The sequence below is a fragment of the Rutilus rutilus genome (genome assembly GCF_951802725.1).
Source record: "Rutilus rutilus genome assembly, chromosome: 25".
Classification (NCBI taxonomy): Eukaryota; Metazoa; Chordata; class Actinopteri; order Cypriniformes; family Leuciscidae; genus Rutilus; species Rutilus rutilus.
Window position 1 is genome coordinate 29,886,405 of NC_140229.1, and position 21,802 is coordinate 29,908,206.

Here is a 21,802-nt window from a genome sequence, read left to right on the forward strand (position 1 = left end):
TGCTGAAATCAAATAAACCAGGTGGTCAAATGATTGTGTATGTGTTCAAGAGAAATCATGTCCAATATCTGCATCTGCTCTCTGTGAAGGATGATGTGAAACTTTACCTCTGATAGTACTCCTCAGAGCTGTCATCGGAAGCTGGCTTCGGTTCTGGCTCCACAGCTGGCGGCTCGCTCTCAGCATCCCTCGTGGAGCTCTGAGGAACTGAAGATGGCGCAGGAAGGAGTGGAGGAATGTTCCTCACCACCAAGCTCTTCTTATCCATTTCCTCTAACAAGCTAAGAAAAGAAAAACAGTGAATACACACACATTTAATATTGAGTATTGTACTGCAACAGGACAAAGCAGTGAGGCATACACATCTGGCAAGAGGATCAGCCGCTCCCAAAATCTCCTGAATCCTCTGGTATTCCCAGAACCGCCTGGTGTGGGTGAACTCGGCCATTTCCTTCTTCGCCTGAATCACAGTGGCTTGGATGTCCTCCTCAGAGCTTCCCTGCATGCACAGCGTCCTCAGATGCCCTGGAAGAGTGCGCGGCGCCTTCCTGCAGATCGGGCAGAGGAAGTAAATCCTGCTGTGGAACGCACTGTATGAACAAACTAACAAAAGGTTATTTTACTACATACAAGTTAAATTAAATGTAGTCAACTTAGTCTGCAGCATAGTAAAGAAGCACCACTTTGCAAAAACAACCACAAAAATATTTTACAAAATGTAAAAAGTGCAAACATGTTTATTCATTAAACTTGTTCCTCAAAGTGAACAAAAGGGGGACAGGGGGTGAATAGTGGTGTCTTTTAGAAAGTGATTTTACAAAATGTTTTCTAACTGTTCAAAGACACACTAATTTTGAAAATAAAGTTAACATTGTTATACTTGTATTGTACCTTTAACATTAATGCTTTATTGGAGATACTGGTGTCTGTTAATGTTGTTGCCAGTCCAGATATCAAATCAGAGATGTTTTACTGATATGTTACGGCCTTAAAGGTGCAATGTGTGATATTTCTGAGGATCTATTGACAGAAATGCAATATAAGATCCATAACTATGTTTTCAGTGGTGTATAAAGACCTTACTTAATGAACCGTTATGTTTTTATTACCTTAGAATGAGTCATTTATATGTACATAACCGCGGCCACCCCCTTCTATGAAGGTCGACATATCGTGACGTCATGTTTCTACCGTAGCCGATAGCGAACAGACAGCGCTACAGAGCGCGTTTCATCACTAACTTGAATGAGAAGCAGCAGAAAAAGACGCGGCTTCCTACGTCGGCCACCGTAGCCTCTCATTCGAGTTTGAAATTTCAAGGAAAGGCCGCGAATTATTGACCGGTTGCAATTCGCAAGTCTCACCACTAGATGCCGCTAAAGATCACACACTGCACCTTTAAAGCTTTGTGTAACAGACACCACTATCCACAATTGGCAAAGGGAGATTGAAATTTGATTTATCTCTTCAGAAAACAACAAAATACATAATATTTATCTAGTAAATGATTATTGATTTTTAAGACTTTTCAGATATCTGGACTGGCAACAACATTAACAGACACCAGTATCCCCAATAAAGCATTAATGTTAAAGGTACATATGTGAAAAATCAGTTAGGTCTTTTAACAAACAAAGACAGCAAACAAAGACAAGGCAGCTTTACCCAATACACCTAATATATAGGAATCACTTACCCTTCAGAAGCCATTTCAAGTTCTTTTAGAAAAAAGCAGTGAGCTCCAGATGACTCTGTTCGATAACTCGTGTAAGGATGTCATATATATGAAAATATATAAAACACTCATATATATATGACAAACACTCACGTTTATAACATGTGCCTTCTCCTTGGTGGAAAATCGAGTTCCCTGCACCTCCTGAATGGTCATGTTCTGCAACACACCTCCCCTGTGGCCATAAAGGGACGCCAGTAAGGCCAAAAAGTGCCCGTAAAACCTCCGGAGGTTCTTATAGGTCGGGTCACTCTCCAAACTGGCTAAAAACAACAACAACGACAACACAGAGTCAAATCTCAGCAATTAAATGGCAAATTAATTTTTACAGTCAACTCCGTGAGAGTACAAGTTGAAATGTTTCAATTAAAACCCAGAATGTCAGGGATGGCATTAACTTGTATCTTACTTTATGGCCCCACAGAAACAGTTTTTGTAAAAATAGGCTAACGACTGCGTCATAACCACGCGACTCTCTGTCGCACAGTAGAGAATTACCGTATGGACAGGAGGAGAAGCTCGCGGGCAATTGGGGGGACGTGGAGGCAAAATGACAAAATAATTAATCAGAATACTTAGCAAAAGTTGCTCCTGCTCCTAGCTCATGGACAGCTCCTACTCACACTCTCCGTCTCTGCAAGTTTCGGAAGGGAATGATTCAGATTTCTCTCGGCACAGCTACTAGAAGACAGACGGGTTGCTCATGTCACATCTGCGTCATCAAGCTCAGTTTGAGTCTGCGCAGTACGCTCAGCCATCAGGAAGAAGTGCTTATAATTGACTTCACTTTTCTCCGTTTAAACCTATGGGGTCGCTGTGTCCAGTTTATATACTGTCTATGCTCCTGGCACTTCAGCAGGGTCGTCTTGCTTAAGACCCGCTCCTCCTTCATGGCCTTGACCGCCACGGCGCATCTCCCGGCGCAGCACGATAAGGACCGTCTTGCTGAGGCGGCAGGAGGTTGGAGGTGTTTCTGTAAGTCCGTAAACTGGGCAACATTCTGGGCATAGTGCCTCACAGTGGTCTCTTTCATGTGGGCCTGCCGGAGAGAAGAGATCCACCTGCACACAGGCCAAAAAACAACAACATCAGAAATCAGGAAACACTCAATTAAAAATAGCATCACATATGCAAACTGTCTTAAAGTGCACAGATGGGCTGGTCATGTACAGAATCAGGTTTGCAGCAAAAACACAAAATTCAAAACAGCATCCCATCAGAAATCTGACAGCGCCCAGACAGGCTGTCCGTGTACATACTGTACTACATACTGTCATAATTTATAATCATAATTCCATAATTAATATCATGTACAGAATCAGGTTTGCAGCATTAACACCACATTTAATACATTATACATTACATTATAGCTGTTAAGTGTGCACCATTAGCCTTGAAACTTCAGCACCATGGACAGCTCCCTTTAAGTACAATTACTTGAAAATATGCAAGGAGTGTGAAGGTATAATTTTAAGCAAGTGTTCAAAGTTGAGTGTATAATGACCTTTTTATAATAAATTGGTTTAGTCAGTTTAAAAAGTGCTGTTTCTAACACCCTGCGGTGCTCTATCGCGGTCAAGTAAAACTTGTCAGCAGTGCAGAATTATGCAGTAATGTGCAGAATCAGGTTCGCAGCAAAAACACCAAATTCAAAACTGCATCCCATCAGAAATGTATTTGACAGCATTACATTACAGCTGATACAGGAGCACGTACCTGCTTGACTCGTCATAGACATAAACAGAGAAGTAGTTCCAGCTACAATGTTCTTCCACGAGACGGATGCAGTTCTGTTTATTAACCGTTTTGCGGAAACCTTGGAAGATTCCTTTTGGATTTTTAGATTAAGTTGCTTGCATGCAAGTTTAATAAATAGATAATGGGTTATGTATAATCAGCTTTCAAATTCCTGAGTAATCGTAAGTGTAAACATGAGCGATATGCTTCCACATCACTAGAGAGCAGCGGTGCTCGTCTAATGTAAAACTCCCAACGGCACGGACGGAACCAAAGAAGAAGAAGCTTAGACACATTCCGCGGCTCTGAGGGAATAATCCGGAGTCAGACTCATTCACATGGTTGGCGTTCAAATAACTATATGTATTTCAAAACAACTGGTCTTACCATTATTTAGCGTAATGAGATGATTTATATTACAGTTATAAGTTAGAACGGGCGAAACATTTCTTGAGGTATTTTATTTTAGCCGAATAACTATTTTCAAACAACGCACCTAAATTGAATTTTACCTCTTCTAGACAAATCCAGTTTTATGTATCAGATTATTAATAATTTGCTGCACTTTCGCTTCTGACAAAAAAAAAATAAAAGCCACAATTCAGTGAAACAGGACCAGGATTTTAAATTCAATGCTATGAAAGTCTTTTTTATGTATCAAATAATATATCCTCATCTTTAAATTTGAGATGTCACAGTTTTTCTGAGGAAAACTGAAGTTTGAACTGAAATGGTTTTGTCTGAACTCTCAGTGAGGTTTATATCTGGAGAAGATCTGGTGTTAGATGAGCGGAGGATGAGTGGAGGCCCTCAGAGAGACCAGGGACCCCCGGCGAGGTCATGGGTCGCGGAGGAACAGATGCCCTCCACGCCAGGAGCCCATCAAAGTACAGTTCATCTCTCTTTGGTCCAGCATTATACAATTTATATTCTTAGCACTTTCTCTAGTGGCAGGATAAAGATACACGCTCACTCGCACTCACACACTCATACACACACACGCTCAATCGCACTCACACACTCATACACACACACGCTCAATCGCACTCATACACACACACACGCTCACTCGCACTCACACACTCATACACACACTCACACACTCATACAAACACACACAGACACACAAGCGCACTCACAGGATAGTGAGGATAGGCAGGATAAAGATACTACATACACACACGCTCACAGACACACAAAAGCACACACACTCACAGACACAAGCGCACACACAAGCGCACACACTCAAAGGATAGTGAGGATAGGCAGGATAAAGATACTACACGCACACACACACACTCATACACGCACTCACAGACACACAAGCACACTCACTCACAGACACACAAGCGCACACACACACACACTCACAGGATAGTGAGGATAGGCAGGATAAAGATACTACACGCACACACACACTCATACACGCACTGACAGACACACAAGCACACACACACTCACTCACACAGACACACTCATACACACACACACGCTCACTCACACTCACACACTCATACACACACACTCACAGACACACAAGCACACACACTCACTCACACACACAGACACACAAGCGCACACACACACACTCACAGGATAGTGAGGATAGGCAGGATAAAGATACTACACGCACACACACACGCTCACTCACACTCGCACACTCATACACACACACTCACAGACACACAAGCACACACACTCACTCACTCACACACACTCACACACACACAAGCACACAGGCGCACACACACTCACTCACACACACAGACACACACACTCACTCCTACACACTCTAGAACACTCATACATGCACTCATACACTCACTCACACACACACACACAGTTTTTCTCTCTTTGGTCCAGCATTTAATATACAATTTATATTTTTAGCACTTTCTCTAGTGGCAGGATAAAGATAGCACACACACACACGCTCACGCTCACTCGCACACTCATACACACACACACGCTCAATCGCACTCGCACACTCATAAACGCACTCACAGACACACAAGCGCACACACTCACTCACAGACACACTCACTCACAGGATAGTGAGGATAGGCAGGATAAAGATACTACACGCACACACACGCTCACGCACACTCATATATACACACACACACACACACACACACACACACACACACACACACACACTCGCTCACACACACTCATACACGCACACTCATAAACGCACACACACGCTCACTCGCACACTCATACACACACTCACAGACACACACTCACAGACACACAAGCGCACACACTCACTCACAGGATAGTGAGGATAGGCAGGATAAAGATACTACACGCACACACACGCTCACTCGCACACTCATACACTCACTCACAGACACACACTCACAGACACACTCACTCAGAGACACACACTCACAGACACACACCATACCTGTCAACCCTCCCGTTTTTCCCGGGATTCTCCCGTATTTTACATTGCTATCCCGCTATCATCCCGTTTAAATATTTTCCCGTATTTCTCCCGTATTTTTAATCTTTCTATAATTTTTTTTTTTTTTAAATCCCAATGGGCGCAAACCAGTTAAGCGAAAATCCCGCCCTGCAGCTAATTTCATTGGTTAAGGTTACAATGACGGGTAGGTGTTTGGTGTAGGCAATCAGTACTGTGATTCACATGACCAATAAAATCTTTAGAATCGGCTGCAGGGCGGGATTTCCACTGAAGTAGTTAGGGGGAAAAAATCGCGCGAAGATGAACAGCAGCATCCGAGGATGGACGAACATGAGAGATGGCATTAACACACGCAATTATGTCAAAATGTCCGTTTTGTCGAGTATCCTCATAAGAGCAGTCTGAGCAGTCTTAAATTAGTTTAAAAAAAAGTCGTAAATGAAAGCAAAGAGTTGTGAGAGAATGAGACGCGTGTGAGATCCGTCAGCGGCTGTTTTTAAAGAGACAGTAGCCAATAAAGCTTTCTGTCAGTAAAGTTAATCAAAGAACAAAGGTAACAGAGAAAAGCACTCACTGCTCTTGACTAAAGATCTTTTTTTACTTTAATAAGGATTAATCTATGTACAATTTAAATTGTATGCAGTGCAAACTGTTTGATAACTTCAATTTCTGTATATTTTTCCTACCTGTTAGACAAATATTTAAAATATACTGTTTTATGTTTTTCTACCTTAATTTGGAGATTAATTGTGAAATTATTACATTATAAAATGTTAAAAAGTAAGTTTTTTTTTAATGGCAATTAATCGTGATTAATTAATGCAGTTAATTGTTGCAATTGATAAAAATAAATAAAGAAACATGATATAAATAAAAAAAAACAAAATAAATAAAGAACCCCCCCCGTTCAGATTTCCCGTATTTTGGTATCCAAATGTTGACAGGTATGACACACACTCACAGACACACACTCACAGACACACTCACTCAGAGACACACAAGCGCACACGCTCACTCGCACACTCATACACTCACTCACAGACACACACTCACAGACACACTCGCACACTCATACACACACTCACAGACACACTCACTCACACAGACACACACACTCACACACTCACAGGATAGTGAGGATAGGCAGGATAAAGATACTACACGCACACACACGCTCACGCACACTCATATATACACACACACACACACACACGCTCACTCGCTCACACACACACTCATACACACACACTCATACACGCACACACACGCTCACTCGCTCACACACACTCATACACGCACACTCATACACGCACACACACGCTCACTCGCACACTCATACACACACTCACAGACACACACTCACAGACACACAAGCACACACACTCACTCACAGGATAGTGAGGATAGGCAGGATAAAGATACTACATGCACACACACGCTCACTCGCACACTCATACACGCACACACGCTCACTCGCACACTCATAGACACACACTCACAGACACACAAGCGCACACACTCACTCACAGACACACAAGCGCACACACTCACTCACAGACACACAAGCGCACACACTCACTCACAGACACACACTAACAGACACACTCACTCACAGACACACAAGCGCACACACTCACTCACAGGATAGTGAGGATAGGCAGGATAAAGATACTACACGCACACACACGCTCACTCGCACACTCATACACTCACTCACAGACACACACTCACAGACACACTCACTCAGAGACACACACTCACAGACACACACTCACAGACACACACTCACAGACATACTCACTCAGAGACACACAAGCGCACACGCTCACTCGCACACTCATACACTCACTCACAGACACACTCGCACACTCATACACACACTCACAGACACACTCACTCACACAGACACACACACTCACACACTCACACACTCACTGGATAGTGAGGATAGGCAGGATAAAGATACTACACACACACACACGCTCACACACACACTCATACACGCACTCACAGACACACAAGCGCACACACACTCACTCACACAGACACACTCTCTCACTCCTACACACACTAGCACACTCATACACGCACTCACAGACACACAAGCACACTCACTCACACACACACACTCACACACTCACTCACAGACACAAAAGCGCACACACTCACTCACAGACACTCACACACACACACTCACTCACAGACACACAAGCGCACACATTCACAGACACACACACACACACACACACACACACACACACACACTCACTCACACAGACACACACACTCACAGGATAGTGAGGATAGGCAGGATAAAGTCTGATTGGAAAGATATCTTGCTCAGCTGTACCGTACATTATTTAATCAAAATGGAAAACACTGCCTTTGACCATCAGCTCTTCTTCTTCTTCCTCTTCTTCCTCTTCTTCAGGCCCGTCTCTGCAAACACTGAAAGAGGAGGCTGTGACCCTCCTCCAGAGATACCCAGAAGGCATTGCTGTGTCCCGGTTCAGGTTCCTCTACAGACGGCTCTACGGCAGGAGGTTCGGGCCCTTGAGCAGTTACGGGCTCTTGAGCCTCCAGGAGCTGTTCCTGCAGATCGGGGACCGAGTGTGTGTGGAGAGGACTCACGGCAAAAACATGGTCAGAGCCGTGAACCCGGGGCTCAGAGGTCAAGGTATGAACTGAACCAAGGCACTTTTACCCAAGATTACTTCTAAAAATTTGTGTACTTTAAATAGCGTATTGGCCAGGTTGATTAATTATAATTTTTTTAATTCATATTTTTGTGTAAACAAGTAATTTAAAGGAGACATATCATGCTTTTAAATTGTTCCTTTTTACATATAAATCATACATTTGTAGTCTATATAAAGTGGAACTGCAATGCTTGGGTCTGAATTCCTCATTATTATAGCTCCACAGGCCCCTTTTCTGATGTGCGTCTGAGAGCAACTCGTTTTGGTGCGGTCTTTTTAAATGCAAATGAGACACTTCATATCCCGCCCCCTCTCCAGGTTGCAGAGGTGACACTCGGTTCAACTCCACCCCGTTCGGCCATTTTTGTAGTTTGATAGCAGAGATACGATTATCTAGCGGCACAGAAACTTTTGGACATCCAAGATTTGTGTCAACACAGAAAACATTTCATCATTGGATATTTTTTCCGTTTTATTGAAGTGTTGTTTTATGTCAGCTTAATGCCCGGAACGCTTTTCAGAGAAGATAAGGCAACTTATTTAGCACAATTCACACGGTAATTCAGGGGAAAAAATTCTCTGAATGCTCCACATGAAACTTTGGTCTTCCAACCTTTTACCACCGTGTCGATTTATTTTGATTAATATGTGCGAGGGAGAGAGAGCAAGACAGCGCTTAGTTTGGAGACGGTGAAGTCTTGTTTACACTTTCGCCTGGCTCCAAAGAGAGAGAGTGCGCGCGCGCGACCGGGTCTCTCTCTCTGTCTCTGCTCGTTCTTTCAGTTAAACATGCGCCCTGTCACAAGCCCAGCAGTTCATCTACATTACTCACCGATCAAATAAGACTTTGGCGGGACAAAAAATCGGTTTGGCGGGCGCTAAAACAAGTTCAATGCAGGAAAAACTCTGTTGTTGCTGAAGTAGTTATCCTTGAAGTGCTTCGCGCACACAAAAATGACTTTATGACAGAAAAAATGACAGAATATGAAGATATCAACAAAGCACCTGAAGAGACTAATTTCAACTTTTCTGTACTTCTAAACACTCCAAATATACAACAAAATGCATTTAAGGGCTATAGCATGATATGTCCCCTTTAAATGGGTCCGGTCTCTCTCTTGAATCCAACACTGAAGTGAGTTAAACTGCAGTTCATCCACTGGCCACTAGAGGCCAGCTGCAGAAGAGACTCAGTCCCGTAGACCCGCATGTTAAAATGTCCAACTTTACAGCAGAAAAACATGTTTACAGTCTGGTGCTAAAAGTGGTTTTGGTCTTTATAAATATATATCACACACACACACACACACACACATAGCTAATATTGCCCTTCATGACGACTGTGAGGGGGGTGAATATTTTTATAACTCATCCGTTTAAATTATATTAAGCCTTAAAGTTCTGCATAATTAAGGGCGTGGCCACTTGAGTGACAGGTGGATTGCCGCTGACGTCACTGCTAGCCGTTTGTCTGTTAGCGTCACGTCACCTCAGCTAATCTGCCTCGCTGCACAGTTTCGTTTATCCGGGAGTGACGCACGGCCAAGATGGTGACGCATGGCCAAGATGGCGACGGCCGGCTCCGCCCACTTCGGCCTTCAGAAACGCTCTTCAGAAACACTACGAGTGACATCACATACATTTTTTATTTTACAGTCTTTGGTCCTGACATGAGAAATCAAATTTGCCTTGATCTTTTGACATATACAAGTTTTAATAGCTTACAATAACGTCCTCATTATAAACAAAGCATTTATTTAAAGGTACAATGTGTAAGATTTTTGCATTAAAGGGCACCTATTATGACTCTTTTCACAAGATGTAAAATAAGTCTCTGATGTCCCCAGATTATGTATGTGAAGTTTTAGCTCAAAATACCCAACAGATCATTTTTTACAGCATGTTTAAATTGTCATTTTTTGGGGCTCAGAAAAACGCGCTGTTTTAGTGTGTGCCCTTTAAATGCAAATTAACTGCTGCCCTACCGGCCCAGGGGGCGGAGCCTCACGAGCTTGCGCTCAGAGTCAGGACAACGACAATCTCATCTGATAATATCAGAACAGAAACTCTCAGTTGCGGTGTTCATTTCGACTCGGAGTCGGACAATAATGCCTACAGAGCCAGAGAATATATGCTGTATAGAGATAGAACAGGTATAGTTTAGTTTAATTATGGTTATAACTAGAGGTCGACTGATAGTGGATTTTACCGATAACGATAGCTAGGTTGGGCCATACTTGCCGATAACCGATTAATCAACCGATAGTTTTTAAAATTGATACTGGATAAAAACAAACATAACACTCCAAGTAAAACAGTGCTGAACTTTATTATAAAAATAATAAAACTGTATTGAACCATGAAAACATGCTAAATGAAATAAATATATATTATGAATAAATATTAAGTCAATAAAAGACATTCATTCAAACTGAAACAAAAAGTAAGACTAAATAAATAAAACCAGTTACATTCAAAATGTAACTGTTAAACTGTTCTTTTTCAAGCCAACTTAATGAATAAAAAAGTAACAAAATTTGATCGGTATAATATTTGAGCAATACAGTTGCACCTTGATCATTCATGTTAGTTTGAAAGTGCATTAACTATGGTTAACAAATAAAAACCTTAATTTAAAAATGTATTAGTACATGTTAATTAACAAATAATGAACAATCCTTATACAGAAGTTATTAACCTTAGTTAATGTTACATATGGAATTTTATTGTAAGTGTTATCATTTCATATAGCCTAAATCCAAACAGTCATGCTTAAATATCTACAACGCCAGAGTATTGAAATTACATAAATATTAAATGTATAGTCTCACACTTTTGCTTCTATTTTATAAACGCTTGATGATTATCTAATCAAAATAACAAAATATGTATTAAAGTGATGATGAAAAAATAACCGAAATCGAATGCTTTTCTGATTTGTTTATATGTTTCTGTTTATATGTTCCATATCTTACATCTCTAGCTTTAAATATGCAACTTCTCTGCATATTAAATGCATAAAAGTGACCAGCTGGATATAAACTAATGCAAATAGAGGTAACAATTGTGACATTAAACATTCGGGTCGGACTTACGTTTATTTTTGTCAGTGTTTTAACCGCTTGAGGTACTACTAATGTTAGCGTCCTCTCAGCCTTAAAGGCAAACAAACATACTGTTGTGCTGTTCTTTCTCTACTAATGCAGCATTTAGTCAACAAACTAATCACTTTATAATGATATGACAAAATGTACTGTATACATAGGCCACCTTTTAGCTGTTGGTGCTTTAAACGCGCATCTGATGTCAGCGCTCTCCACGCAGCCTGTGCTCTCAGTGCAGCACGCAGCATCACCTGTCGAAATAAACAACACGAGGCATCAGCGATAGTTTTTATTACACCTCTAGAGGCCGCTCTTGTACTGCATGATGCCAGCAGACCCTTCTCATCTCTCTCTTTCTGCTTACTGTGTAATGAATGACAGCGCACGCTTCTCAGCCACTCCAGCAACGGACACAACCAGGAAAAACTATCGGTATGTATTTTTGCCGATAACGATAGTTCCACCAATCAACATTCGGTGCCGATTAACCCTCTGGGGTCTGGGGTGTTTTTGGGGTCCTTGAGATGTTCTGACATGTACTGACATTTGTGCTTTTTTCAGTTGCTTATAAACATATTAATGGCAAAGGTGTAAATTCACTCTATATAGCACAAACAGGACTACAATAATATGTGAGCCACATGTATGTACATGTTTTCATTTTTGAGAGAATAATGTTTATGCATGGTTATCGAAAAAACTAAAAATTAAAGTTTCTGAAATAAGGCCACAAAACATATACTAAATATGTGGCAATAAGACTTCTGACTAATGGATGTCGTCGCCTAGAGTTTTTTCTTCAAAATGATGTGAAAATCATCCTGCCTAATCATTCACATAAAACGATACATTGATTTAAGTTTTGTGAAACACTTTTAGTTTGGAAAGCCAATATGCGGATGGGGCGTAAACGCTCCAACAGCATCATGCATATTTAGTAGTTCACACCTGATGTCCCTGCATACTTAATGAGCCATTCATTCAGGTGTGTCACCTATAGCTAACTTAAATATACAAGCTTCATAAAAATGATCATTCTAGAAGAAAATTTCAAATGGCATTTAGAGGCTTTTGCATCTGAACTCTTCATATATACACACACACACATATATATATATATATATATATATATATATATATATATATATATATATATATGCATACACATACATACTTTATAATCTATTCAAAACTAGTCAACGTCTTTCAAAACTATACATTTCAAAGTATACATTTTATCATACGTATTTCAAAGTAAAGGATTCATTAGTTAGTTGATGACTTTATTTTTGACAAAACACATACAGTATATCGTCGCTGCCCGATGAAACTCACGTATGTCCAAAACGGTTACTTTTCAGGAAGTGAAAAAAACACCATAATTTCAAAAGCAGTTGAACGTAGCGTTGTCATACTTGGTACGGCATCTTTAAATGTAACCATATTCTTGCCCGTGTAATGATATAGTCCACATTTGACTAAAATCGAGTTTAAATGGACATACGTGCATATTTTACAGTAACGGTGGTCGATACGCGTTCTTCCGATCATTAGAATGGCCAAGTCGCGTTTCATATTGACAGATGAATAGGCTACGCTCAGTTTATTAAATACGTCTCAGTTTAAATGTCTCTTGCAAACTTCATATGATATATGAAGGGACAATTAATAAATACACTCATTGCTGACCAGCCTATAGGCGAGCTAGGCAATTGCCTAGAGCGGCACTTTTGTAAGGGCAGCAAAATGTGTGCCAATGCCAACCGGGAATGAACAATTCACAAAATAGGCTAGGCTATGATAATCATACATAATCAGAGAGTAGCCTTTTTCTTTTCGTTTTGAATTATTTCGTTTAAAGAATTTTCAAGCTTTGTGTATTGGATGTCATTCTCATGTCTGTGTGAGGCATACACTGAGTTTCGTTAAGTTAGGATGAGATGCGCTTAACGTGCAATGCAAGTGACCGCGCGGGCGCCTCCATGATTATATTGTCTGCTATATATTTGCTGCTTATATATTAAATCCACTACAGGCAATTGGCTGATGAAAAATTTATTAAAAATAAGATACAATTTATACAAAACGAAATTCACTTTCAAAATTCACAAAACAAAACTTGATGAAGTGGTCAAAATCATGTCTGACCCGTCTCAAATGTGGCATCCTATTACTCGTGCTGTTCACTTTTCATACTTTCAACAGTATAGTAGTAGACCTACAGACTCTATTTGTACAAATTGCTGCACATTCATTTAATTCTGAATTTTGCACAAACAAGTTGAAAGGCTTCAAATCAAGTTCACGGATAATTGTGCGTGCATTTATTAATCATGATACTAAAATCATAACAAAGTAGGCTATGCTATGTACAAAAAAAACAGCCATTTCTGTTTTTTTTCTTTTAAACAAAAAAAAACAAAACAAGCTGCACCCTTTTTTTTTACATTTCATCTTTCATTCCGAAATAGAATAATGAATGAACGAAAAAGTACACGGACCCAACATGGCTATAGCCTTTTTAGCCGTTATCAATCTAAATTAATCTCGTTTTTAATTTAACTTAATTTTATTTTTCTTTATTTAAATTTCGTTTTTCTTTATTTAAATTTCGGGTTTTTCTTTATTTAATTTTCGTTTTTTCTTTATTTAAATGTCATTTTTATTTATTTAAATTTCGTTTTTTCTTTATTAGGCTAAATTTCATTTTTTCTTTTTTTTTAAATTTAGTTTTTTTCTTTATTTAAATTATGTTTTTCTTTATTTAAAATTCGTTATTCTTTATTTAAATCTACCCTTTACTGTGTCAGTAATTTATTAGTCAGAAAAATATTAGACTATAGTATTGCTTAAGTTAACAGACCCGTGCGTTAACATCTCCACAATAAACAGTGACAATTACTTCGTCTAGACCATTTACCGGTAAATAACAGTTGTGAATATATTGCGAATATATAATGAACTTGAACAGTTGTCAAAAACAAACGTTTGCTGATACTTTACCTCACAGAATTATTCGGCTATCCAATGCGGAGCTTCCAGAGACGCTTAGACCGGCGAGATGCCTCCACAGAGCGGGAGATACGCGGCGTGATTGACAGCTTTGACACCAAATGGATATACGTGGAAATCAGATGACATGATTTCACAACTTTTCATTGGTCATTTAGATATGTGAAGCATACTGTATATGGAAATGAACCTGGACATTCTATCCGTCGAAAAATCTCAAAATCGGCAAAATGGACATACGCGGTTTTCATCGGACAGCGACGATATATTCCTCATCTCAGTATAGCAATAGAGTTTGCTAAAAGCTGTTCATTCAATACAGCAGTATTTGAAAATCGATAATATTTTGTAAAGTTACATTTATATTTGCATTTATGTCAAAACCTAGACACTTTTAAACATCAAAAGGACATTTATTAATATGTATTCGTGTCAAAATGACATATAAACAGATTTTCCTATTCAATTTTGCATGGAAACGCTTCCAAGACGCTTGCGTGTTGTGTGAAAAATAGGCGTCGGTTCTATTTCTAGAATACACGCGTTTCTAGCATACACGCGTTGAGATGAGAACAACTGACATCTCTCTCTTTACATACATATTATATAAACTGTGAATATTTGTTTTTTATAAAAATTACTTCATTTAAAAGAAGAGAATTCAAGCTTCACGCGTTTCAGAATTTACTTCACTGACGGAGAGTAGGCAGAACTCGCATCATGTTTATTTTTCTTTATTTGGCGAAAAGCACAACACTTTGTTTTTATTATGAGCATACACACAAAAAATACACACTAAACAGGATCGATTGATGTATAACACAAGCATATAAGATAAAAATTTATATTTTTTTTATATATATTTTTTGCACTCATAAGGAAAAAAACGAGCCTATCGCGCCGACCCCAGGGGGTTAATTGGCAAAACCGATGAATCGGTCGACCTCTAGTTATAACTTATTTGTCATCTGCTTTTATCCACTAATACAAGCCTGCTGTAGCAAAACCCGTCCGAATGATGACCAAAATATACTGACGAGTTCAGTAAAGTTTATTGTACATCACACAAAAGATGAGCGTTAGTTTTACTCCAGAGAATCACAGTAAGAGATGAATAAACACAGTATAAGAAGTGCGCATTAAAGTCTTATCCATAAACTCTCTCTCTCTCTCCCTTTCATTATCAACAACATACACAGCGAAATAACAGTTACACAAAACACTCGTTAGAACTAACAGTAAACAAATATATACACACCTTTTCAGTGGGTGCTTATAATAAACTGGTAAACCTTATATCCGTAAAACGACTCGATGAGCTGTCATAAAGAGCGTGTCACTTCTGCCGTGGTCAGTAACGTTAGTCCTGTCGCTCCGGAGACTGTAAGCTTGATCACGAACAGTACAGATCCATCCTCGAGTAACAACGAGAGTAAATGAAGACTGCTATGTTCATTCTTACATCCAGCAACAAAACACCTCAATCGCTTAGGAGACATTCTTGTCTACAGCTGCTCAAGCATCGAAACAATGGAGGACTCTGTGTCCAGCTCACTCAGGGCGGGTCTATGCTCAAACTGAAGTGTCAATCAACAGTCGTGGGAGGGGCCTGGTCAATTCTACGTCACATTGCACCGAATCTGAGAACAGCTCATTCTGAGACAGTGCTTATGATTTATTGAGATTGTAAAAAAAACCACTGGGTGGATTTTTATCATTCTAGGGTGGTTTTGTTCACACACTGCCAACACACATTTATCTTCAAACACCATGTAAAAGTGAATTTTGCATAGTAGGTGCCCTTTAAAATATCCCAAAATCTCAAGGCCAGTGTTATATATTTTGTTAAAGTTGATTACTTACCATATCCCAAATTTTTCCAACTATTTTTAAATCATGAGAAAATTGCAATTTTAACCAAGGAAACTGGGTCAATTGCGTCATATCCGCTTTACCCTCGGTTTCTGCTCGTACTGCGTGGAGTCCTAGACAAATGCGGAAATTGTAGTTGTAGCGTCTATCAAGCAACAAACGTTAGCTTGTTTCGTGCAGTCGTTATGGAACACAATTATTCTTTACCGATTGCAGCTGGTTCTGTCGACAAAACATGCTTAATTTTATATTTTCCAAATGTAGCATTTGGTAATAGTTATGTTTATGTAAGGAAAGTATTATTGCTTTAGGTTTGTGTTTAGTTTATTGACATTGTTTATCACGTCTGGTGTTTATGGCCATGTAAATAAATATAGCATCGACTCCGAGTCAAAATGAACACCGCTACTGAGAGTTTCTGTTCTGATATTATCAGATGAGATTGTCCTGACTGAAGCACGAGCTTGTGAGGCTCCGCCCCCTGGGCCGGCAGCAGCAGTTCATTTGCATTTAAAGGGCACACACTAAAACAGCATGTTTTTCTGAGCCCCAAAAATGACAATTTAAACATGCTGTAAAAAAATATCTGTTGGGTATTTTGAGCTAAAACTTCACATACTCTGGGTACATCAGAGACTTATTTTACATCTTGTGAAAAGAGTCATAATAGGTGCCCTTTAAACCTTACTTTTCTTGCGGTTAATTCATTTTAATGAAATAAAAGTGTGATGAGGTTCAAGAGTCAGGAAGGAAGAAGACAGGGGTCGGCTTGACTGGGACTCATACTTTATTAAAATAATACAAAACAAACAAAAGTAGTGCACAACGTTCCAGCGCGCGGCTTATAAGCGGTCTCTCCACGCCAATTACTGCAATAAGACACAGGTGTTCGTCATTTGCACTTGACCTACTTACGTCCCGCTCGTCTCGTTTCTCTCTCTCCCGTTACAGACCGCGCTGAACCACGCCCCCCTCGCCACAGAAAGCATGTCATTAAACGCAACATTTATAAAAATAGAACTTTACCTCATCCATGAACATGATTTTTCGATTCCCGTCTGACTGATTTACATCCACGGTGAGTTGAAAACTACAGTTCCCATCATTCAATCTCGTTGTTGTTGTCGGAGTGTGTGTGGACAGAAGCGCAGAACAGCGGAGTGTGTGTGGACAGAAGCGCAGATAGGGCTGGGTACCGGTTCCTAGCGATACTTTTTTCGATACCATATGTTTTAAAATCCATTTCAACATCAACAAAAATACATTAAATAAAAAAAATATTTTTCACCTTAATTAAAACAAATTCTGGTAACACTTCTCACTCAGGGTAACATTATTAATAAAACTGGTTGTGCATTTTGGATAGGGGTGCGCCAGCAGACACTCAGGATTGGTATCAATCCTAACTTGGCCAAAATTAACAAAAAAAGAGAAACCTTTTTGCCACAACATGAACATATTATAAATAATAAATAAATAAACAAATGACATTGTGTACAGGCTAGTTGAACCAACTAAAATGCAAAGGAATGTAAAAAAAACTTTTTAGTGCAAAATCAAACTGCATTTGTGATTAACCGCTCAGCAGTTTTTCTTCAGAAAGATCAACATGTCGGCTTTTTCTGGTAACAGACAGGCCCGCTCCTGGCTAATGGTGTCCCCAGCAGTGGAAAATGTACGCTCTGTGGGCGTCGATGAGGCTTGTACACAGAGGTACCTGGCTGCCAAGCTGGACAGCATTGGCAGTGTGTCCTTCATACTCCACCACCAAGTCGCTGGATTCACTGTGGCTCTAGAGTGTACACGGCAAACCTCTGTAGAGCTGTATCTCCTCCTGAATCTTCTCTGAGGTGCTGGTCATGCTCTTGGCTCTTATTTCTATCGCCATGTCTTCCTCTGCAAAAATCTCCTTAAGGGCAGAAAGCTTTGCCCGCTTCTACAAACAGAAAAGATCAAAACAAAATAAGGCAACATTACTGGGTAGCCGGACTCAAACATACATATTAATTTTCTTCTGAAAATTAAGCAGGAAGAAACAGGATGTCCGTATATATTTACCTGTGTTGCTACTGGCGCTGCACAAGCTTCATCAGATAAGTCATCATCACTTACTGCCTCTTCATTGTCTTCTTCGGGCTGGAAACACAGATATCATGTACATTGATTTGATTTACAATGGAAGAGGAGAAAGATTACCAGTAATAAGAATATTAAACACACCTGATGTGTGGTGGCCCTACTAATCAGCTCCTTCTCTACTCTGTCCCACACTGCATCTGAGGCTGCCACTCTTGACTTAAATCTTGGGTCTAAGGCCGTGCTTTCCTCCAAAAACTGCTGGATGCACTCCTCCTGCAAGACAAGAACATAGTATAGAAGTTAGGTTTCTGAGTATACCTTATGAAAACAATTGACAAATCAATAGGATTATGATACTCACTTGGTATCTTTTTGAAAGATCACCCCAGATTTTTTCTTTGATGCACTTAGTAAATGTGGAGTCCTCTGCACTTATGGTGAAGTGGTGCTCAAGTTTCCCCAAGATGGGCAGAATCTGACCCAATGTTGGAATCCTTTCAGCGGACATGCAAAGTGTTGAAGTATACATTAGCTTCATGACTTTAACAAACTCCTCTGCTTTTCTGAAGTCATCATCAGTATCTCGCTCCAGTCTGAAAAATGTCCACATAGTTTTATTAACAAGATTAAACTTCTTAAAAGATATTTAGCACTGATACTAGAACAAGCCAATATATTCAAATACCTGTCCTTCTCCATTGTCCTCTTTAACCGAGCGTCCGTGGCAGCTGCCTGGATGGCAGGGAACTGCTCGAGGAACCTCTCCACCATTAGAAAGAGGCTATTCCACCTGTTCTTAACATCCAAGATGACTGCATGTTCTGGAAGGCCTACAGAGAGAGACAGATGGGTCAGACTGGTTATCCATTTGGGGAAACAGTTTAATAAACAATTTAATCAAGACAAGTTAAGTTTAGCGTATTTTGATTTCTACTTACCGAGAAGTTTCTGCTTTTCCTTTAAGACAGGTTTAGCCAGGCTAGACCTCTTCAACCAGACCACCATTGCACGGATCCTTCCTGCCCACCTTGAAACGGAGGGCACATTGTACAGTTTTTGAGCAGCAATGTTTAGTGTGTGAGCAAAGCAGCAAATCTTTATTATGCTCATCTTTTTCACTGCCACATCCATGCTTGCTGCATTGTCTACAGTGATGGCTACAACTTTGTACTTTATTTCAAATTCATCCAGAATGTCTCCTATTTCCTCTGCTATGACTTCCCCTGTCTGGGACGTGTAGACTGCCCTTGTATGGAGTACGTTCTCCTTCATGGAACCTTCTTTCACATAGTGGACTGTAACGGTCAAATAGTGGTCTTGAGCCACACTGGTCCACCCATCAGCAGTCACCGCCACATCAGCCACAACTTGCAACTTTCTCTTCAGATTTCCTATTTCTACTGCATACCATGCAGGAATAAGTGTATTTGACAGCAGGTATCTGCTGGGGGACTGATACTGGGGGTTTAAGGTGCTTATCATCTCCCTATAATTGACATTAGAGCACAAAACATTAACAATATCATGGTTTATTTTTTTTACTGACAATAACAGTAAAAATATGTCAGCAGTAAATATGTCATCCAGGCTTAAAGAGGCTATATTGGCAAACTACCTTTAAAAAAACTCCCTTTATATCGATAGCTTGCTCACCTCCACCATGGGGCCTCCACTGTCGAAAAAGGTAGCAAACCTTTAACAATAAACCCTGTGATTGCTCTGTGGCACTGATCTCGTCTCTGCTCGTCATTTTCCCTCTTGCTGCGGCTGCCAGTGTGAAGGGATTGACACTTTCTGGTATTGTCTTCCTATTCCTAACATCAGGGTGGACCGGTGCAGAGGCTAATGTGAAGGGGGAAATAGACAGCGCTAATGCTACAGCAACCGACTAGCAGCACAAGCTAACATACATAAAGTGGTAGTCAACGTTATGGGGATGCATTCGGTTTAAGTAGTGAAATTACACTTATCTGTCAAGTATTTCTAAAATTTGTAACCTTAACGTTACGTTGGAAAAACAAAGATGTTGCCTGGTCAAAGAATAACGTTATAGCTCCTAAGTAAACGCAACGCAGAGTTGCATCCACACATTCAAACCACTCGCGTTAGCATAAACAATTACTTCAACTTCTGTTCGCTAAAAAAGGTTATCTTTCTTACCTGCTACAATCCCAGAAATGCCAGATGATGTTGACGAGGGCGGGTTTGACTGCGATGAGGTGAAAGGCTCCTCTGGTTCCATCTTTTTACAGTCGAATACCATGCAACTTTCTGCTTTAATATTGATCCCGTGCATGGTCAAGTGCTTTATTAAATTGGTGGTATTGCCGCCTTTGTTTGCAATACTCTTATCGCATATGTTGCACTTTGCTGACTCGGCATCCACTTTTATAAAGTGTAGCCACACTTTAGACCTCTTTGGCATTGTAAAACGACGCGGTAGAACACATGAGAAAAAACAACTACACGTGTGTTGTGTGACTGCGAGTATCTTTAGAAATCCTCCCTGCCACGTGGTGGTGGACAGCCAATCACCGGCGCTTTAGGTCCTTACATGCAAGTATGCTACAGGCTCACACAGACACAGCCGCTTGGCTTTTGGAACCGAAATTTGGCACCGAAAGATAAATAATTTTTCGATACTCATAGTATTGGAGTTTTTCGTTCGATACCATAAAAGTATCGATGTTCGGTGCCCAGCCCTAAGCGCAGAACAGCGGAGTGTGTGTGGACAGAAGCGCAGAACAGCGGAGTGTGTGTGGACAGAAGCGCAGAACAGCGGAGTGTGTGTGTGGACAGAAGCGCAGAACAGCGGAGTGTGTGTGGACAGAAGCGCAGTACAGCGGAGTGTGTGTGGACAGAAGCGCAGAACAGCGGAGTGTGTGTGTGGACAGAAGCGCAGAACAGCGGAGTGTGTGTGGACAGAAGCGCAGAACAGCGGAGTGTGTGTGGACAGAAGCGCAGAACAGCGGAGTGTGTGTGGACAGAAGCGCAGAACAGCGGAGTGTGTGTGGACAGAAGTGCAGTACAGCGGAGTGTGTGTGGACAGAAGAGCAGAACAGTGGAGTGTGTGTGGACAGAAGAGCAGAACAGCGGAGTGTGTGTGGACAGAAGCGCAGAACAGCGGAGT

General features: G+C 40.6%; 1 protein-coding gene across 1 annotated transcript in view; it reads left to right on the top strand.

Moving 5' to 3' along the window:
• Positions 1–3,759: 3,759 nt before the first annotated feature.
• LOC311284941 (uncharacterized protein) overlaps positions 3,760–21,802 on the top strand; it is a 227,028-nt gene continuing 208,985 nt past the window's right edge. Inside the window, exons 1-3 of the mRNA XM_084400254.1 lie at positions 3,760–3,813; positions 4,225–4,359; positions 8,338–8,583. Of these exons, the coding sequence (XP_084256380.1) occupies positions 4,269–4,359; positions 8,338–8,583 (337 nt within the window). The 5' untranslated portion in view covers positions 3,760–3,813; positions 4,225–4,268. The remainder of the gene's footprint in view (positions 3,814–4,224; positions 4,360–8,337; positions 8,584–21,802) is intronic.